This window comes from Trichinella spiralis (genome assembly GCF_000181795.1).
Source record: "Trichinella spiralis strain ISS 195 chromosome Unknown Scfld6, whole genome shotgun sequence".
Classification (NCBI taxonomy): Eukaryota; Metazoa; Nematoda; class Enoplea; order Trichinellida; family Trichinellidae; genus Trichinella; species Trichinella spiralis.
Genome location: NW_003526945.1, coordinates 991,753 through 1,010,991, shown reverse-complemented (window position 1 = coordinate 1,010,991; position 19,239 = coordinate 991,753). Strand labels below are relative to the sequence as shown.

Sequence of the window (19,239 nt, the reverse complement as noted above, 5' to 3'; positions counted from 1 at the left end):
TTGTGACGTAATGACCCATGTTCTACCGGGCTCGTGCACCAACATGTATATTTTGAGAATTGGTAATGCTATTTTAGCCAACTGAAACTCATCATGAAGAAAGAATCACAAAACTTTTCACCTGATGCAAAATATATTAATGCAAGTCCGCAAAGTTACACTAATGAAAACCATTTAAGGTACTGTCAAATTAACGTTATAATGTGGTTTTAATTTTTTTATGTTTTCCAGTTTGTCATATGGTGATATGCTAATGGATAATGAACGGGTATGAATTTGCTTCATTATCTTAGGTTTTCGAATTTTAATTAGCACGTTTTGAAATTGCTTCGCAAAGTAGCAGTAATGAATATTTTGCATATCAATTTGTAAATTTCATTACACCCACGAAAGAATTTCTGTTCTGTCTTCCTCTGAACAAAACGAGTAATTTAAACTATTGATAATGCAAAATTTTTCATTTTCCATAATATTAAACAGTGTATTTCATATTTATATTAGAATAAATTATACTTACTGCTGAAAAAGTATCATATTTAAGAATCAAGCTTTTCAACGAGCAATTGAATCTGCACTGGAGAAGTATTGCAACAAAGATTTTGTACATGTGATTGATATTGGAAGTGGTTCTGGCTATTTAGCCATGCTAGCTGCCAGGGCATCGGCAAATCGTGTAACCGCTGTTGAAGTATGTTATTAGAAAGTATAGCATTTTGCTTTTCTATCACTGTATTTAAATTTTTAAGCAGTGTTCAAATTTGGTGGAATGCGCTAGGAAGATTGTGGAAAGAAATGGTTTCAAAGATGTGATCACAGTTATAGAAGCGTCATCTACGGAGATAAATGAAAGTAAGTATTTTTTAAGAGTTGACATTAATGTATACATGTTATTTATGATTTTATTGTATACGTAATTTCAATTTTGCGTTAAAGTTTTATTAAAGAAATAATGAAAATTCACTTTCATGCAATGAAATTCAGTAGCAGTGAAATATTTTTTTGATTAAATTTAACTTTAAAGTATACAATAATTTTTGTTTTAGGAAACATTGGCGGAAGAGCAGACATTGTTGTAGCTGAAATATTTGATACAGAGTTGATTGGTGAAGGTGCTATAAATATTTTTAGATCTGCTTGTCATGACTTGCTGAAGGTAACATATTGTTGAATATTATGTGACAAAAGTTAGTTTTATTTATTTTTTTTAATTTGAGTCAAATGCTATGGTGATTCCGGCTGTAGCTTCAGTATATGTTCGAGCTATTTCAAGCTTATTCTTAAGAAAGTGTTTTGAAATTGAATTTTGTGCCTCGAATAATATGGAGAAATGTAATGGTTTGAGGTCAATAATGGAAATAGATTTTGATTCTTTACCCCCTGATAGTTTTGATTTCATTACATCTCCGGTGAAAATGTTCAAGTATCGATAATTTATTTTCCATTTGAGTTTACATATGCTAAATAAAATTATAATCAGATTTGATTTTGCTGACCCGTCGACATTGTCCGTTAGGGATACTGTAACAAGAGAAACGTTTTTCACGTTCAATTCTCGCCCAAGTAAAAGTGTTGATGCGATTTTAATGTGGTGGGAATTGGATTTTCTTGGTGACGGCAGTATCATTTTATCTACAGAACCTTCTCATAGCTCAGGGCTGTGCAAGAAGGTAAGATTTTGTCATTTAATTTTTCTTACTGATTTTAAACTAAAAATATCTTTTTCTTGATACTTATTTTCTAATGTTTATGTAATTTTAATTTTCGTCAGTTTTAGTGGCGATATCATTGGAAGCATGGAGTTTACGCTCTTCCTCATTCTATTTCCATCGAAAAAAGCGAACTTTTGCTTATTTATGGCTGTCACGATGAATTTCAGTTTTGGTTTAATGCGGATATCAAAGAGAAGCAACAATTAGAATAGTAAGTTTTCATTATTTTTAGCTTACGTTCATGTGCATTGCATTTAGTCGTACGATGTTGCCAATTTGTACATGCGATATGCATCGCCTATTCAGTCCTAACATGCTGTACAAAATCAATGATATGTTCTATTTTTCGATGATCTTCGACTCACTGAAAACGGTTTGTAGATTCTCAGTAGCGATGCATTTTTACAAGTTGCGCAGTTCAAGTTTTTAGGATGTAAATGGCAAACATTGGCTGTGCATTGGCGAAGTATCTGTACTTCCGTTATGGATAGCAAAGGCAAGAGCAAAATCTGTAAGGTTAAGCACATTGGAGTATCTTTAGAATTTTCCCTGCACTTGCTTTATAATATTGAAATAAGTTCTTTAGGTTTGTTGTTGGGCTGAAAACCAGCGGATTGCTAATATTATGACCAGAATGTTTCTTGTTGAAAATCGCTTATATCCACAGGAATGTTTGATAAATGTAATCAGCAACGTGGACAACACTCCTAAATATGTAAATAAGCGAAGGAGAACTGTTTCACTAAGAATTCTTTGCTAATTGTACTGCAATTATGTTTAGCTTGATTGTGTTGTAAATTATTTTTGCAGTTCTAATTTTACATGGGCAGATTTGGAATTTTGGTACGTAGTGCATGATTTACAAGAAAAACTGGGTTCCCACAGACAACAGCTGAAAGTTTATCCTCACGTAAGTGATGATATCATTTTGAAAAAATATGTATGTATGTATGTCTGATACTTTTTGATTTATTTTAAGACGGCTGTTATTTGGTGTACAGCTGTTGAATTTGAACACTTTTGGAAAATATTTTCCGTCCCTGCGCGCGTAGAAGGGTTGGATTTGTTGCCTTACAAAAATTATATTACAGTATGTTATGAAGTTGATAACGTTGATTTAAAATGGATATATATATATGTGTATACATGAAATATTAATGGGTATATAGTAATTTAGAAAAAAAACTTTTAGACTATTAGGCGGTGCATGGATCATTCCATAGAAACATATTATCTGTATGAATATAACAGCTTATGTTGCAGTTCACCTGTCATGATGATGGAATTGGACATGCTCACAAATCCAAGCTTATGTACAAGAAATATTTCAGCTGAACAGCATCTAACACTTACAGGGTTTGTGTTATTATGGAAATATTATGTGTAAAATCAGTTTAAAATTTTATTTAAAAAATGTTTATTTATAATATTTATATTCTTTTTTGTTATTTGATAACGTAAGTCCGCCATTTGACTTTGCCTACATTTATGTTTCTTTTTTCTCCTGCCTCACTGGTTGTTCAAAAGATTTTCCGGTTTTTCCAGATTTGGTAAAAATGACAAAATATTTCTTTTAAATTCTATGGTAAAAGAAAAATATTAACAGCACAGCAAACTAACGAAAATTGAAAAGACATATAACCAGAGAAAAATAATATGAAACCAGTGAGAAAGGGAAATAATTTAACCTCTAAAAAACAGGAAAATTTGAAAAACTTTTGAAGAATCAATGAAAATTTAAATTATCAATGAGACGGGCGAGCAGTCAAATCAGGGCTTTATGTGAGCACCCCATTTTAGCATATGTTAAAAGAGTTTATTAATGATGTAATTTGGAATATTTTAACATTTAACATGTTTTAAGTATTATTTTAAATTTAGTAATTCGTGTTAAATACAGTTGATACTTGTTTCGCCATCTGCAATGCTTTTTTGATGGTTCATAAATAACATTATAGAGAGCATGCCCCAAATGCACTTGTATTTTGGGTTGATTGGAAGTACGGTTCATCAGATATAGTCGTCAGCCCGCTAGTAGAAGCTCCAATTATTGGCGAACCATTGAAATGGTTTTTCTGGTCAAAAGCTGGCATCTATTATTTTGGTGATTCAAGCAACTCAATCACACAGGCAGCAAAGTTCATCGATGTGCACTTGGAATACAAAATCAGTGAAAAAGTTTTTAATTTGAGTTGTTTGATTCGAAGTTAGTAAAGAATGATAACACTGAACAGCCAGTGTACCCTGAAAGTGAAATGTAATATAGATTAGGCGATTGTACTGGGATTTAGAGTGAACTTAACAAAACAGCTAGCTTCAAATTATAGATTTCAAAATCTACAGATAATTTTTTAACCTGCATTCTTCATAAAATAAAAAAACAGTCCTTTAGTGCTTTGAAATATTATAAATATCAACAAAATCTTATCGAATTTTTCAATTTCAGTACACTTCTTGTATTACGTTAACTGCGCCATGAAATACTATTAAAGTGAGATAAATTTAAAAATGTTACTGTTCAACATTTCCACTAGTAATTTTCATTTTTATTTGTTACAATCACATTGCATACACACACACACACACACGTTCATCGTCAAACTGTTCAAAATCAAGAGTAAATTCATGAATGTGAAACTTTAAATATGTTTCAAAAAGACTGCTCTGTAAAACGTAACCTTCCTCATTACTGTTCAAAGCGTCACAAATGCTGCTTTTTAAACAAAGCATATTTCGAAAATGAAGACTCCCAAGGCAAAAACATCTTAAAAACTGCATATAGCATAAAGACGAAAAAAAGCAAACGGAATACTTCGGGAATGTGCGAGACTATTCCACTGTACTTCTTCTGAAACATCCAACGCACAATCTACAACATGGAATATGCATTGAAACGCACAATCAAATCTACATTACCATCATGTTATTTATCGTTTTGAAATTCGGCTTGCTTTGCGAGCCGCAATACTGTTTCCTGTCTCAATCTTGTTCAATACAACCACCAGAAAGGACTTTTTAATAGCTCCAATACAACCACCGTATATATTTTGAAGCTGCTTCATCTTTTGGTCATTCTTATTAGCAAGTTCAAAAAGCATTTCATTACTTTTCACCAAATCTTCCCGAGTAATCATGCTCGACACCACACTGACAAGTTTTTTAGTGCTACTTTCATAATCTTGCATACGACTAAATGCTGCGGACAATAAGCGACCAACATCTTGTAAAAATCTCGCCGAATCAGTCCAATTTTGCACAAATTTCGATTTCGCCGAAGATGAATTCTCTGCCACATCGGTGTGTTTCACGGCCATCCGACGTCTAGACCTAGGCCCATAGCCAAACGATGGCAAGCGAACTTTAGCAGCAGGCTGCGCTGCAGTGTGTCGCTTGCCAGACGTCGCACTTCCATCGCTTCCTTTTCTTCCTTTGTTCGAAGATGGCCTTCCAACTTTACCGGTTCCACTTTGGCGAGTAATTCTCTCAGTAGAAGAAGTCTTCCGTTCACGTCGAGTCGTATTACTCCCTGAGGATACAACTGCGGGTGTAGCTTTCTCAGTAGCGACAGCTGGAGGTTCAACACGATCGGTGAGTTCACCGAGTTGCTGTTTTCTTGGTCGTTTACGACCAACGGGCGCAGTTGCTGCTTTCTCTGCTTCAGCAGACGGAGCTGTCCCCAATGGTACTGTCGGATTCCCTTTTGTCAAAGCGTTGGAAGCTGCTGTAAAATTTGAAGACAAACTAATTGGTATTTTCGCCGCCACTCGGCGATGCGCTTCACTGTTGGTATCGTCAATTGGAACACGTTTGACAACAATTATTGTCTTCTCTCCGAGAGTAGAAATATTCGGTCTTGGGGCAGTTTCATTCAAATACCTATTAGTATCCACCGTGTAAATTCGTTTCGGTGCCGAAACACCACCGCCTGCCGTTTCTGCACTACCAGTTGCAGATTGTCGACGACGCAGTATGCTTGGACGAGTGAGATTACTGGTAGCTGAAGTAGTTACGGCAGGCACTCTCATCGGTCTTGTCTGCAAAGTAAACACAGAACCCGGGGCAACACCCTGCCTCGCAACTGGACTATTTATGGCAATCTGTGAGCCATACCTTGCCACTGCAGAAATACTTCCTGACAAAATACTGTATTATGTTAATTCAAAATTTTAAAAACAGCGCACCTGGTACAGCAGTCAAAGGCTGCGGAGCTCTCGGGAAAATTACACCGCTAGTAGTAGTTGTCGTATAACGCAGCGGACGCAAGTTACTTGGGCCTGACACAATATTGGGAAAGCGTACTGTTCTCGGCATGACAATTGGATTATATGGATAATATCTTGGACGATTTGTATCCATATTTTCTTCGTTAAAATACGAATTCACCGAAAATCTACACTATAATAAAGAGATACATAAAAATAAATTCATTACTTTTAATTAGCCAAATAACTTGATCATCACTAACAGATTACTGTAACAATCAGAAAAATGTGTTTTATATTTCTGCCAACGAAGCTTCAAACAACTGAAAAGGAAATGTAACTTAAAAAAATGAGTTCCATAATTAAAACTGAGCACATTGACCAAAAGAGATTCATCCCCTGCGTCGCTTTATTTTTATCGCTAAATCTTGAGCTAACAAACATTAAAATACATCAGAAATAAAAAAATTATATACAATGCAATTCAATCAACTCAAACAAACGCTTTAAGTTCATTTCAACTAAACAATCGAAATCGTAAGCTTATTCATCATCATATACTAGATGAAATTAAAAGTATTATCACTCAGTGTAAAAGCAATTTAAAATTTAGTGTTGAAGCACTACAAAAAGTAGCAAAGCCATTTCAAAATGGTTGACTATTTAAAATGACTCATTCTGACCTCAGCATCATTTAAGAATTCGTTTACTAACTTCGTCAGAATATATTTTCATACTATAAGTTAAATAACAATTTAAACTGATGTTTCCTTAAAAGAGTACCTCCTGCTTTATTTATTAATTGATTGTCCTATGTATTCCGGATTTTAAGAAAATACGCAGTTACTTTTAAATATACAGTTAAAAACTAATAACTTATGACTTTCAAATGAAAGTTCGTATTAATTAAATAAAATAAGAAACATGCAAATCAGTTAAATTCTAAGAAGCATATACATATCTTAAAGTTAAACATTACGCTTCAAATATGCAAAGTAAAAAATACTACGTGATATGTTATAAGTAAACGAAAACAGTGACAGTTTAAGATTTGAAATTGATAGAAGAAGATTCCATTAAAGAATCTATAAAGCTCATTTGATAAAAAGAAATTGCTTAAAACTATATATTTCTTACATATTATAAAAATTTCATCATATACAAATGACAGAAAATTGCGCTATAGATACTAGAGATTGAAAATGTAGTCAGATAAACTAATGCGAAAAATGATGTTTACAATAATCAAAATGAACAGGAATAAAAAAGTAGAAATTAAATTAAGATCGATTTTGTAATACCTACGAAAACCGACAGCGAGCACCAGAAGATGCAATGTAAAGTATGAATCTCAGTACTATTCATTAGTACTTGCTCATCAACTTTTGACCTCACTCGAATTTGAAGTTGACATATATGCTGCACATAACAATGTGTACCTGAAAATGATAAAAAATTATTTATTAAAATATAAATTAAAATTAAATTGAATATTATGCACAAATTTTCTATATTAATTTAAAATGAAGTATCTTTTGTTTACTTAAGCAATGACTGTCTAAAATCTTTTTATTATACATTATTGCATAATAAGTTGATGAATAATTATGTATAAAGAAATATAAATATGTATATAATATTCATTTTTAATATATAAAAGAAGTTACTTGAGAACAAGCTTACTGTACAACTTAGCTTACTGTACTGTAGCAATGTAGCATCATTTTTTGATGATCAATCTCAATTCACTGATACTGAAAAATTAGTTGCTGTAAAAATATCTATTGTGAATAGCTGTCTAAAATTGCTTTATCCATTTCCTTTTATTGACTTTTTTTTGATTTTATAAATTCAAATCGGTATTTGAATAAGGTTCGGTACTTATTATGAAATAAATTAATGCATTAAAACTTTTATGATTCTAATTTACAATAATTTTTATTGTTTTACAAAGTTTAAGCTTTATTTTAATAAAAAATCCATAATCTCTAATCGGTAAAAATCATAAATTGCAATTCAATTGACCCTGAAAGCCATAGTTGTACGGTAGCAATTGTATGCCCTACATAATGATGGCTGTGATTGTGGCGGTTTGAACGCGTGCAACTGTATTTTTATTTACCTTTCTTTGTTATTTTTTCATATTATTAAATTTTATGAAATTATTTCTATTATTCGAATATTCAAATTCAAATTCAAACAGCATATTCGAAATTCTTATAAAGTTTAAGAACTTTTCATTCGGTGAATGCGTCAAAATTGCCTGTGCACTTTTTCTTATGGGTTAGCATATTTTTAAAAATTTGCATATTTCATGTGCCTATTTAAATCTTTTTAGTTCAACATGAGCAAAATGATTGTTTATTCCTTTTTCACCTTGTATTTTATTTTGTTACAGAGCAGTTGAATAATTTATGAGTAAATATTTTGCACCGAAATTTTTTCATGGTTTCTAAATTAACGTTTCCATTTCTTCCCGGTTTTCATTGCAAAGTGGAAACTGAAATGGACGCTGATTTTGGTGAAAAAATTCTGACATCTGCCTTGTTTGGAAATTTAAATGAAGATGGAAGCAGCGATGAAAGTTTTTTTGACAGCGTAAGTATTTTGATGTTGAATGACTGAAACTATTTTGTGATGTGATTATTGTGACTTGTGCTTTGAAAAATAATTTTAAGATGTTTGTAAAATAAGTTTCTGTTATTTTATTTTTAAATCGACTGTTTCAGGAAACATTGAGTCAGTTAGGTCATTTATCTTCTGTCTTGAATCTGAGCGGATTAGTTACTGCTGATGATATGGAAGAAGTATCATTACCACCTGTAAAACTGGTTTTCAGCGGTAAGTATTTTCAAAAGAAAAGAGTTAGATTAATTATAAAATTTTCTTTTATAGATTCGGTAGACTTTTCAACTACCGACGAACTAGCTTCAGATGGAAGTAAGTTTTGTTAGGCTTTTTGCATAGTGTTTTGACTATATTATCATTTGAAGCGTTAGAAGATCTCAGCAAGCCAACCTGTTCCAAATTCTGGAAGCAGCCATTGCAAGAAAATGTATATTTTGCTGTGGATGTATATGGATGCATTTTTCAGTTGGTTTGAATGGTTTGCTTTTTATTCAGGACGAGGAAACTACTGAAGAATTGATTGATTCTGAAAAGGAAAGCGATGATGAAGCCCCATTGGCAAATATGCTGCCTGAGGAATATCGAGACTATGACGTTAGTACTTTGTTTCCAGAATTTAGAAAGAATCAGGTTCTGCGATTCTCGCGACTCTTCGGGCCTGGCAAACCGAGTAGTATGCCAATGATTTGGCGTTCTGCAAGAAATTGGCGTCGACCAGAAAGTGGTGTTGACTCAGATTCATTGGATTTTAATGGTTTGGAGACCGCCGTTGATCATAAATGGGAACCAAATTTAATCCCAACAGCTATTTTAACGCAAGCGCAAGATCAAATTGAAAATGGCGATCATTTACCGATGTTATCATCACCATTGGAAGACGAATTTGAAGCTGATGATGAAGTATTAAGATAATGTGTTTTATATTATGCAAGTGTTATTAATTATAGTAGCAATTTTTAGATTGCACTACATAAACTTCCCAAAAGTTCAAAACCAGTTACAAATGAAAAACCTTTACCACCAGAACCTAAGAAAGTTGCACCGTGGCGTTATGGTGTTGCCATGAAATGGTACGATAAACTGAACATTCCTCCAAGTGGAGAAGGTTATGGACGAAAGAAGAATGAAGAAGTGGAAGAGGAAAAGATAGAAGTGAGAAATGAACATCTAAAAAATATTGAATATTAGATATTTGACGTAGGAAATTTGACGTCAATTTTTAGGAAAAACAAGTGATTTCAAACATACGGTTATCAAATATCGGTCCAATTGGCCCATGCTGTATGTATGAAAGCGGTGAGGTAAATTATAAATTTTGTAAAAATATATTTGAATGTTAAGCAGCATGTGTCGTTTGAGGAAGATATGTTTTATTGTAATTTTTTTGTTTACAATAATTGTCTATTAGTGTTTGCTTGTTTATATGGTGAATAATTTTGTTTTTTTTTATCTTAAATGTTGTCGGTCAGTTGAATAATGGTCTTTTATAAAATTGAATTAGTTTATTTATAGGGAAAACACTGTCGTCCACTGACAGTTGAAGAAATACGTTTTAAAGAGATGGAAGCGAAGAGAAGACTCGCAAAAAATTCAGATGACGAGTTTGAATTTAAATGTGATTCATTGTTTCCTTACCATGTTTTGGAATGGGAGAAGAGCGTAGTATTATCGGATGAGCAGGCAAAAAATGAATTTTTGAAACTGATCAAAGCAAAACGTTTTCCAAAATGTGGATGGATTGCGAGTCTAAAAATTCGAGATCCAACTCTTTTTAGGGAAATGTGTAAATAGTTTTTGTTTGGCTGTTTGATTTTTTCAAAAAATATATATATATGCATTTTGATGCTTTGCGTGTTTCAGATTCAAAATACGGCTGGGCGTGTTTATTGCGTGATTCAGTTAACCTTCCACCGGAAACTTCGGACGAATATTTAGAGCGTTTAAATACGGTGGACAGTTTATATGATTTTTTTGGTTTTCCACCATGCGATATTGACTTCAAAGACTGGGAGGAGAATGTGATTTTGAATTTGTCAGATGTACATCGTATTCCTGGGCCAAATCTTGTTGAAATAACCCCAACAGAGTGTTTGTCGCTTTTCGGCGTTCCGGAAGATGTTCCCAAAGAAGGCACCACAATTCAGACGAGCACGGAAGCCGATGATTTTGAAAATAAACTAACTGAACGTCGGGTGAGCACGGATTTTAGTATTGGTTAGTGCTTTTTTCTTTATTCATCTTTTTAACAGGAGCATCAGGCAACAAAAAAGTCACAGTTGATTTTGCATCGTGTTGTGCAAAGGAAAAATGAAGAAGAAGAAGAAAGCATGTCGCAGATGCAAGAGAAAGATCCGCTGAATTTGAGCAATGACGAATACTATTTACCAAAGGGTGCTTTGTCTTTGAATGCGTTTGTCTGTTTGGGAATTCAGGTATCAGATATCTCGTTTACTTCGATTATGGTTGGAAAAAATAATTTTAAAATTTACGGTTGATTTTATTAACATATTCATTTATAAAAATTGTCTGTCTTGCTTTGCTGTTGCATATGTTATGTTTGACGAAACTGAGATGAAGGAAGAAAAGTAGATGATGAAACGCTAGATTTTTTTTCTTTTATATTTTAGCATTCAATTCCGTCTCAGAATTTGATGCAGCCGTATTTTCCAACCCATTTCAGTCTCGTCAAATTGCGTCAGTTTCATCGTCCACAGTTGCGTCGATTTCCCAAAACTGCCCATCAAGCACCAATTTTACAAAACGTGATATCGTTGGAAAAGCACGTTGAACAAAAGAAAATTGTGCTGTTTTATAATTTTTGATTTTTTTGTTACTGAAAAGAATTTCAAAAAAAATATTCATTTAGGAAAGAGAGCAAGAACGTTTGGCTTCTGGTGGTGGAGAGATGTTCTTCATGCGTAAGCCTGCTGATCTCACTGGGAAAGACGGAGAATTGATTCTGCTGGAATATTGCGAAGAGCATCCACCGTTGCTTTCTCAACCGGGAATGGGTTCGAAGATAAAAAATTATTTTAAACGAGTAAGTTTATGAGTATTTATTTATGAATCAACTGATTTATAATTTTAGAAAAGTTTGTATAAAAAAAGTTCATTCATTCATTTATTTTTGAAAAATATCATTTGAACAATATAAATTTCAAGAAAATTACTTTGTCATATGCATTTCTTTTAGTTGCCTGGAAAAGATGACCAAGAGCCCCAGTTTGAATACGGTGAAACGTCGTATTCACATTCAACGCCATTTCTTGGTACATTGGCTCCGGGTGAGACATTGCAAGCGATTGAGAACAACCTTTTCCGGGCTCCAATATTTCGACATCGGGTTCCCAGTACTGACTTTTTAATAATGCGTACAAGAAGCGGGTAAAAAGAAAGTTATTTTGTTCAACTACTTTGAGCTTTTTTTTAAAAAATCTTCAACTGATGTTATAAAATATTTTAATTACAGATTATATATACGTAAAGTTGAAGCACTGTTTTGTGTTGGTCAAGAGCTGCCGTTGATTGAAGTGCCGTCGCCAAATTCAAAGCGCGCATGCAATTTTGTTCGCGACTTTCTTTTGGTATTATATTATACGGATGAGAATGTCGATTTGAAAAATAAACTAGTTCATTTTAATTTGATTCTATTTTAGGCATTTATATATCGGCTATTTTGGAACAGTAAGGAGGACCCGAGGCGGCTTCGGATGGACGATCTGCGACGTGCGTTTCCGCACCATGCCGAAAGCAGCATTCGAAAACGACTGCGCATTTGCTCCGACTTCAGACGTTTAGGTTCAGGTATGTTGTTTGTGCAGTTTTCACTTTTTGCTTCTTTCAGCGGTTGTATTTCAATTTTTTAGGTATCGATTCGAATTTTTGGGTTTTGAAGCAAGACTTTCGTCTTCCCAATACGGACGAATTGTGGTCGATGATTACACCAGAAATTTGTTGCGCTTATTACAGCATGTTGGCAGCCGAGCAGCGACTGAAAGATGCTGGATATGGTGAGAAATATTTTTTTACACCAGAAGAAGATGAAGATGAAGATGATCAAGTGAAAATGGCGGATGAGGTGAATTTTTTTATTTTTTTAATATATTTATAGGCTACGAATGAGAGAATGAGACGTGAAAATCAGTAGACCCACACGGATGGTTTGTTTTTTTAATTTTCAGATCAAATGTGCTCCTTGGAATACAACGCGCGCTTACATTTCTGCTGTCAATGGCAAATGTTTGCTAGATATAACTGGCGTTGCAGATCCAACGGGATGTGGAGAAGGATTTTCTTTCGTGAAATTGTCGTCGAAACCTCAAAAAGTATGAATTTTTCCCCCGATTTTTTTTGTTGCGTTCGTTTTTATTTTACATTTTTAATATGAGGTGATTGTATGTTTTTTTTGTAATGATTTTTCAACTGAAGGAAGAAGTTCCACCACCTGTGAAAAAGAATGTAACTGGAACTGATGCAGATCTGCGTAAGTTGAGCTTGAAAGATGCCAAGCAGCTGTTGCGAGAGTTTGGTGTACAAGAAGAAGAGGTTGAGTTGGACATTCTGTTGTGCCCTACTGTGTACTGTATTGCTGATCGTATTGCTTTGCTCAGATTAATATGTTGTCGCGATGGGAAATAATCGATGTCATTCGAACCTTGTCTACCCAGCAAGCCAAGAGTGGAGGGACCGGTAAAACTCAGTTTATATGAATTGAATTTTTATTTTTTTTGCATTACATATGAAATAGTTCTGAAGCTATATATATATATATATATATATATATATATACTTTTTTAATGTACAACGTTTGTTGAGCTGTGATTTTGGCGTAGGAATTACAAAGTTTGCGCGTGGAAATATGCGTTATTCAATGGCTGAAGTGCAGGAACGTTATAAGCAGGATTGTCAAAGAATATTTCAACTGCAAAATGAGTAAAAATCTCTTATGATATGATTCATTATTATTATTATTATTATGAAAGCATACTGTACGTATTGTTGGCATTAATTCATGTCAAAAAAATTATTGCAGGGTTTTGAGCTGTCTTGAAACCGTAACTACTGATGATGAACAAAGCGACGGCAACGACTCTGATATTGAAGAAATGGGGAAAAATATTGAAAACATGCTAACAGTGAAAAAGACGGTAAGTTTGTGATGAATCATGATGTTGCTTGATTTTTTTTTCTTGAATAGAAATCCAGTTTTGAAAACATTAAAAAGTAGTAATGATAAAATTGATTGATTGAATTGTTTTGCAGGGTCCACTTGATTCGGAAGAGCATGAACGTTTGGAATTGCAGAAGCTGATGGCAAGCGAGTCAGCTGGTGAAGTAGAAACCGTCGAAGACAAGCCAGTTCAACAACAAGTGGATGAGTTGGCTGGAAAGCGGTTGAAAATAATCCGTTATTATCGGGATAGTGATGGCAGTGAGCACGTCGGCGTCGAATATGTGACCAAACCTCAGCTGATTGAAGCTTACATGAAAATCCGATCGACCAAAGATGAATCATTTATTAAGCATTTTGCTCAAATGGACGAACAGTTTCGTGAAGAACGTCGTCGTCAAAAGCGGCGACTGCAAGATCAGTTGCGACGTATTCGACGCAAAGAGATCAAAGCCAAGCTCGGCATGACGACGCAGAGACCGAAGCCGGAAAAGCCCACCAAGCCGCCACCACCTCCCAAACCGTCGTTGTTGAAAATGCGTTGCAGTGCTTGTGGTGGAAAGGGGCACATGAAGACGAACAAAAATTGTCCTCTGTACAATCGAAGCGAACGGGTCCAGCAAAGTTCGTCGAATCAGAATAATCAAAATACGGCTACAACAAGCGTGCCATCATCGTCATCTTCATCCAATATTAAAACTACTTCAGTCGTTGCTTCTTCGTTTAGCTCAGTTGTTACAGTTGCTTCTACAGTTGCTTCAACTGCACCATCATCCGCTTCTGCGACATCAAATGCAACTGAATTGGAAACAGCACCGGTTGTTCCAATAGATGAAACAGTGGAGCATGTTTTGTCGATGAAAAGCGAAACCGCAACTGGTGATTCGTCGTCGGCTGTGGAAACAAACCCCGAAGCTGGGTCCAACATAGAAACTTCGGAAAATCGATGCATACATTTGGAAGGGATGAAATTGAAATTATCTTGGGCAGTTCTTGAACAAGCTGAAACGGCCACGTCGAAGAAGAGTCGTTCTTTGAAAACTGCTACTGCTTTGGGTTCCGGTTCGGATATGGAATATGAAATTAGTGAATCGGACGACGATTCGGTCGATGGTAAAAGAAGCGTTTATTCATTTGAAGCGTCTGACGATGATGAGAATGATCGAGCTGGGGACGAGGACGAAGACGAAGAATGGCAAACTGTAGACGGTCGGTTGATTGTCAATCCGAAATATTTGGAACCACCGAAACAAGGAATATACCGAAGACGTACTGATCCCCGTGTTACCATGTCCGTTGTGTTGGAAAATATTCTGAATGAAATCAAACTTCTTCCCGAAGCCGAACCATTTCTCGTTCCAGTACGTAAACGATCAGTTCCCGATTATCATAAAGTGGTCAGCAGACCGATGTCGATACAGACTATTCGAATGAATATAACCAAGAATCAGTATGTCACTAGAGAGGAATTTTTGAAAGATATTCGACAAATATTGGATAACAGTCGTCTGTACAATGGTGATCAGAGTGAAATTACCATTTCGGCGCAGCATATTTTTACCGTTGCCAGTCGACTGGTGGCCGAAAAAGAAAGTCGACTGATGAAATTGGAAAAGGAAATCAACCCGCTGCTTGACGACAACGACCAGGTTGCGTTCAGCTTTATTATTGGGAATATTATTGATGCGTGCAAAAAGATTCCCAAATCGTTTGCATTCCATTCTCCCGTCGACGTGAGGAAAGTGAAATCTTATTATGATAAAGTGAAAGATCCAATGGACCTTGGTACGATGGAAATGAAAGCGAAACGTCACCAGTATCATTCGTTGATTGATTTTTTTGACGACATGCACAAAATTCGAAACAACAGCATACTGTTCAACGGTCCAACATCACCTTTCACGCTCAAAGCATCCGAAATTGTATCTTTGGCCAGAAAATTGGTAATTGAGGTAAGGGGAAAAAAAAATTTTTTTTTATTAATTTTTTGCACAAAATGGCCAATGGTTGTACTTGATCGTTGAAAATGTATGTTGTGTTGTGTTGATTTAGAATAAAGCGCAGCTTATAGAATTGGAAGAGAATTTGCACAAAGTAAGGGAACAAGCGTTGGAAGTTGCGAAAATGAAAGGACAAACCACTGCCGACGGTGAAAATTTCAGAACTCACCCTGAAAGTATGTAATGATCAGTTAATTCTTTTAAGAAACAGAATTTTACTGTTGTTCCCTAACTGAGCATGTTCAGATATAGACACGTATTACATAATAATAATAATAATAAGGTTGAAAGTTTTTGAACGTTCCCTTCTTTTTATAATGCTTGAATGATGATGAAAATGCTGAATATTTTTTTAGATATGAAACTTTTGGAAGAAGAATTGTCAAAGTCATCTTCGAATAATAATGAAGTTGTGTTTGAAAATGCAGTTCCAGTAGAAATGTACGACAGAACAATTGGTGGGAAAGTTTTTAGTATGTTGGATGGATTGTATGACGATACAACTGAAGAAACAATTGAACGACCATCTGAAGAAACTTTTGGAGGCGAAGATTCGGCGGATGATTTAGTCGATGATGTGAATTTTGAAAATATCCCCGTAGAAGAAAACACGGAAAATTATTGCACGGAGAAAGACGAGATGGAAATTATTCCATCTTCTTCATCTTCTGGAACCGACTTGTCCGTTGGCGATGGCCAACTTGCAAGTCCGAACGATTTATTGATGGATTTAGCCATGTCATCCGATTCGGAAGATGAACCGAGCACCAAACGATCTCGAACATTGTCAGAAAATTGAGTAAGTAAAAATTGTTTTTGTAACAATTTCAATGCAAATTTATATTCTTCTTCTATTTTTTTATTACGATACTGCATAAAAATCACAATGAATAATAATAATAATAATAATAAATAGAATTAATTAGACGTTTGTAGTAGAAAAAAAATGGTTCACATATCCATCTACGTTGTTTGTTTAATAATTTAATTATTGGTGACAGTTTGTGGAAGGTGTGTGTAAAAAATCATTGTCATGTCAAAGAATTAAGCATCGTTCTACTTTATAAAGAAATTATTTGTTGAACTTAATTTATAAATTGTTTTTAATTTTTGCTATTATTAACTTTTTACATTTATTGCATGTATTGAATATTGTAATGGATAAAAATTCCACATAAATTGATGATGTAATTATATATGTATATTGCTTGGCATTTGAGTATAAATTTTTTTACGTATTATAATTGCACTTTCTTCAATCACCAACTTGAGTTTTGCCGACAAGCAAAAAGCTTAGGCAGATTATTGATATTCATCAAAAATTTTACTAATAACATTCAACTGGAACAACTATCAAAAATCGAATATTACTACTACTTCAAATCACGGTACAATAGCGCATCTGAAATTTTGCTTTTCATCATACTAATGTTTTGAATTTAAGCAAATCACTGCACACAATACAATACAGTACAATACAGTTGAAATAAAATTTGAAAAGCAAAATAAGACATGGGACGAACAGAACGGCTGTAAATTTGCCAATTATCCAGTTATGCGTATTGATTTTAAAATGTCGATGCCTGAAAATTTTTTTACTGAATAAAATAGTTCATTTGCTGAATGCAAATGAGTGAAATTATACGTCGCTCAGGTAGTGCAAAGTCCACCGGCGCGGAAGGAAGCTCGAACGATTCGACTATTTACTGCTTGAACTGGTCGGATGTTGTTTATTAGTCGCATCGGATTGCGCTCAGAATCTTCCACTGGTACTGCGTAAAGTGATCGAAAAACTTCCAGCTGAAAATTTAATCAGTAATTGTAATTAGAATGCCAGAAAACAATGCCTGTAATTAATTGCTAGTATTAGTGGTGATAATTATGCTGGATATTATGAGAAAAATTACCTGTCTACTAGAAATTGGTATTGCAGCCCGAAATACGGTCCACAAAACGCATTCACAACAAGGAGGTGTGGTCAATGATCCTTCATAAGTCCAAAATTCACGTTTATCTAAATTTATTTTCCCTGCAATTTATCTGCCAGAATACTTTTGATGTTCATATTTTCATTTAATTCGATAAATTTATCGAATACATTTTCATTTCATTCACAGCGGGATAATGTAATATAGCGCATTCTTCGCAATAAATATATCGTTAATGTAAAGCAAACAGATGAATCAGCTCTATTTATGAAGCGATGTATTTACTTACCTGGAATTAAACATTTTATATCAAAACCTTGTGGAAATGTGACCGATTCATTTTTGAATTGAATTTTTGATATCATTTGAACAAGCGGTTCTAGTGCTAAATTATCATCCAACGATTCCTTAAATAATTGCAAATTGTATAATTTATAAAACACACACACACACACACACATATATATATATATATATATATATATATATATATATGTATTCATATATATTTGAATGCATGTGATGGTGGGGAAAAAAACAATTTACATTGAGAAACACTGCAACAACTGCAATACCGTCTGAATGTTTGCATGCTTCTTCGAAAGTAGAATAGTTGGCATTTCTGTGAACAATATGTATCTGTAAATGTGAAAATAAATATGATTATATTATCATCGGATAAATTTCTCTTTTTTTTAATCTAAATATTTACTCACCTCACCAGCATAGCCAACACCTCCAATAACATGCTCAGAGCCATTCATTGGTTCCGTTCCCCAGTGACAGTGAATTTGAGTTAAAATATAAGTTGCCGGTAAATGCACAGCAGAAAGTGCTAAAGTCAGGGTCAATTTTATCCTGTTTCTCCTAAAGTGATGCATTTTCTTACAAGATTTTCCATTTGGAGAAACGATTATTTTCCACGTTGTTCCAACATTCCTTACTTCAAGGCAATCTTCAGAGAAATAATTTAACTGAAAATTGCCATCACCTAACTGTTCGTCGAACTGAGCTTGAGAAGCGCAGATATCGATCGGTGATTGACGATTTCCCTTAGCTGCTGGAAAATATTTTGTCCAACTTCCTGGACCTGAATAAATTTCATTTCAAAAAAAACATCTCATTAATTAGATTTTTTAAAAATAATATTGTGCTGAAAGTCTGCTTTATATAAATATTCCCTCACCATTTTTAATCGCCGCAAAATTACGGAACATCTGTATGACTTTTTTGATGACAGTTTTTAGCAAATATTTGAAAGTATGAAAATGAATATTATGAGCATGAACACGCAGGTAGTAGCTATGGAGACGAGTCTGCTGGCCGTTTTGTCATACTGATCTTGTCTGACCAATCACGCGAAGAAAATCAATTAAGAAGTTAGAAATACAATTTGAAATGTATATTTATTCAATTAATATCAAGCCTCTTCAAAAGCATATTTGACCAATAGTATATATATATATATAATCTACAAGTGAACACTTAATAAACATTTAGTTAATGAATTTTTAATGTAGCAATAAAGTAAATGATATTTGTCTGTGCGCAAAGCAATTCATTTACTAAATAGTTTATAATTTTAATAATAAATCATAAAAC

The 19,239-nt window shown here is 34.1% G+C and overlaps 4 protein-coding genes across 4 annotated transcripts; 2 read left to right on the top strand and 2 right to left on the bottom strand.

Moving 5' to 3' along the window:
* The first annotated feature begins 93 nt into the window (after positions 1–93).
* Positions 94–3,920, top strand: Tsp_07955 (conserved hypothetical protein). The gene is made up of 13 exons (XM_003373309.1): positions 94–179; positions 232–268; positions 542–688; positions 747–849; positions 1,044–1,153; positions 1,215–1,420; positions 1,478–1,667; positions 1,775–1,920; positions 1,968–2,082; positions 2,140–2,225; positions 2,520–2,619; positions 2,902–3,065; positions 3,668–3,920. The coding sequence occupies exons 1-13, from the start codon at positions 94–96 to the stop codon at positions 3,918–3,920; spliced, it is 1,743 nt and encodes a 580-aa protein (XP_003373357.1).
* Positions 3,921–4,636: 716 nt separating this feature from the next.
* On the bottom strand, positions 4,637–6,646 carry Tsp_07954 (hypothetical protein). The gene is made up of 3 exons (XM_003373308.1): positions 6,626–6,646; positions 5,891–6,104; positions 4,637–5,841 (listed from the first exon to the last, which is right to left on the bottom strand). The coding sequence occupies exons 1-3, from the start codon at positions 6,644–6,646 to the stop codon at positions 4,637–4,639; spliced, it is 1,440 nt and encodes a 479-aa protein (XP_003373356.1).
* A 1,770-nt stretch (positions 6,647–8,416) lies between these two features.
* Tsp_07953 (putative bromodomain protein) lies at positions 8,417–16,508 on the top strand. The gene is made up of 19 exons (XM_003373307.1): positions 8,417–8,509; positions 8,641–8,752; positions 8,807–8,851; positions 9,006–9,439; positions 9,500–9,691; positions 10,052–10,322; positions 10,400–10,731; positions 10,789–10,971; positions 11,406–11,579; positions 11,733–11,923; positions 12,009–12,123; positions 12,196–12,343; positions 12,406–12,617; positions 12,721–12,864; positions 12,968–13,089; positions 13,572–13,686; positions 13,802–15,661; positions 15,762–15,885; positions 16,066–16,508. The coding sequence occupies exons 1-19, from the start codon at positions 8,417–8,419 to the stop codon at positions 16,506–16,508; spliced, it is 5,310 nt and encodes a 1,769-aa protein (XP_003373355.1).
* An 851-nt stretch (positions 16,509–17,359) lies between these two features.
* Tsp_07952 (carbonic anhydrase 3) lies at positions 17,360–18,854 on the bottom strand. The gene is made up of 6 exons (XM_003373306.1): positions 18,824–18,854; positions 18,354–18,697; positions 18,184–18,276; positions 17,927–18,044; positions 17,617–17,738; positions 17,360–17,509 (listed from the first exon to the last, which is right to left on the bottom strand). Exons 1-6 carry the CDS (start codon positions 18,852–18,854, stop codon positions 17,360–17,362), a joined length of 858 nt encoding a protein of 285 aa, XP_003373354.1.
* Between the last annotated feature and the right edge of the window lie 385 nt (positions 18,855–19,239).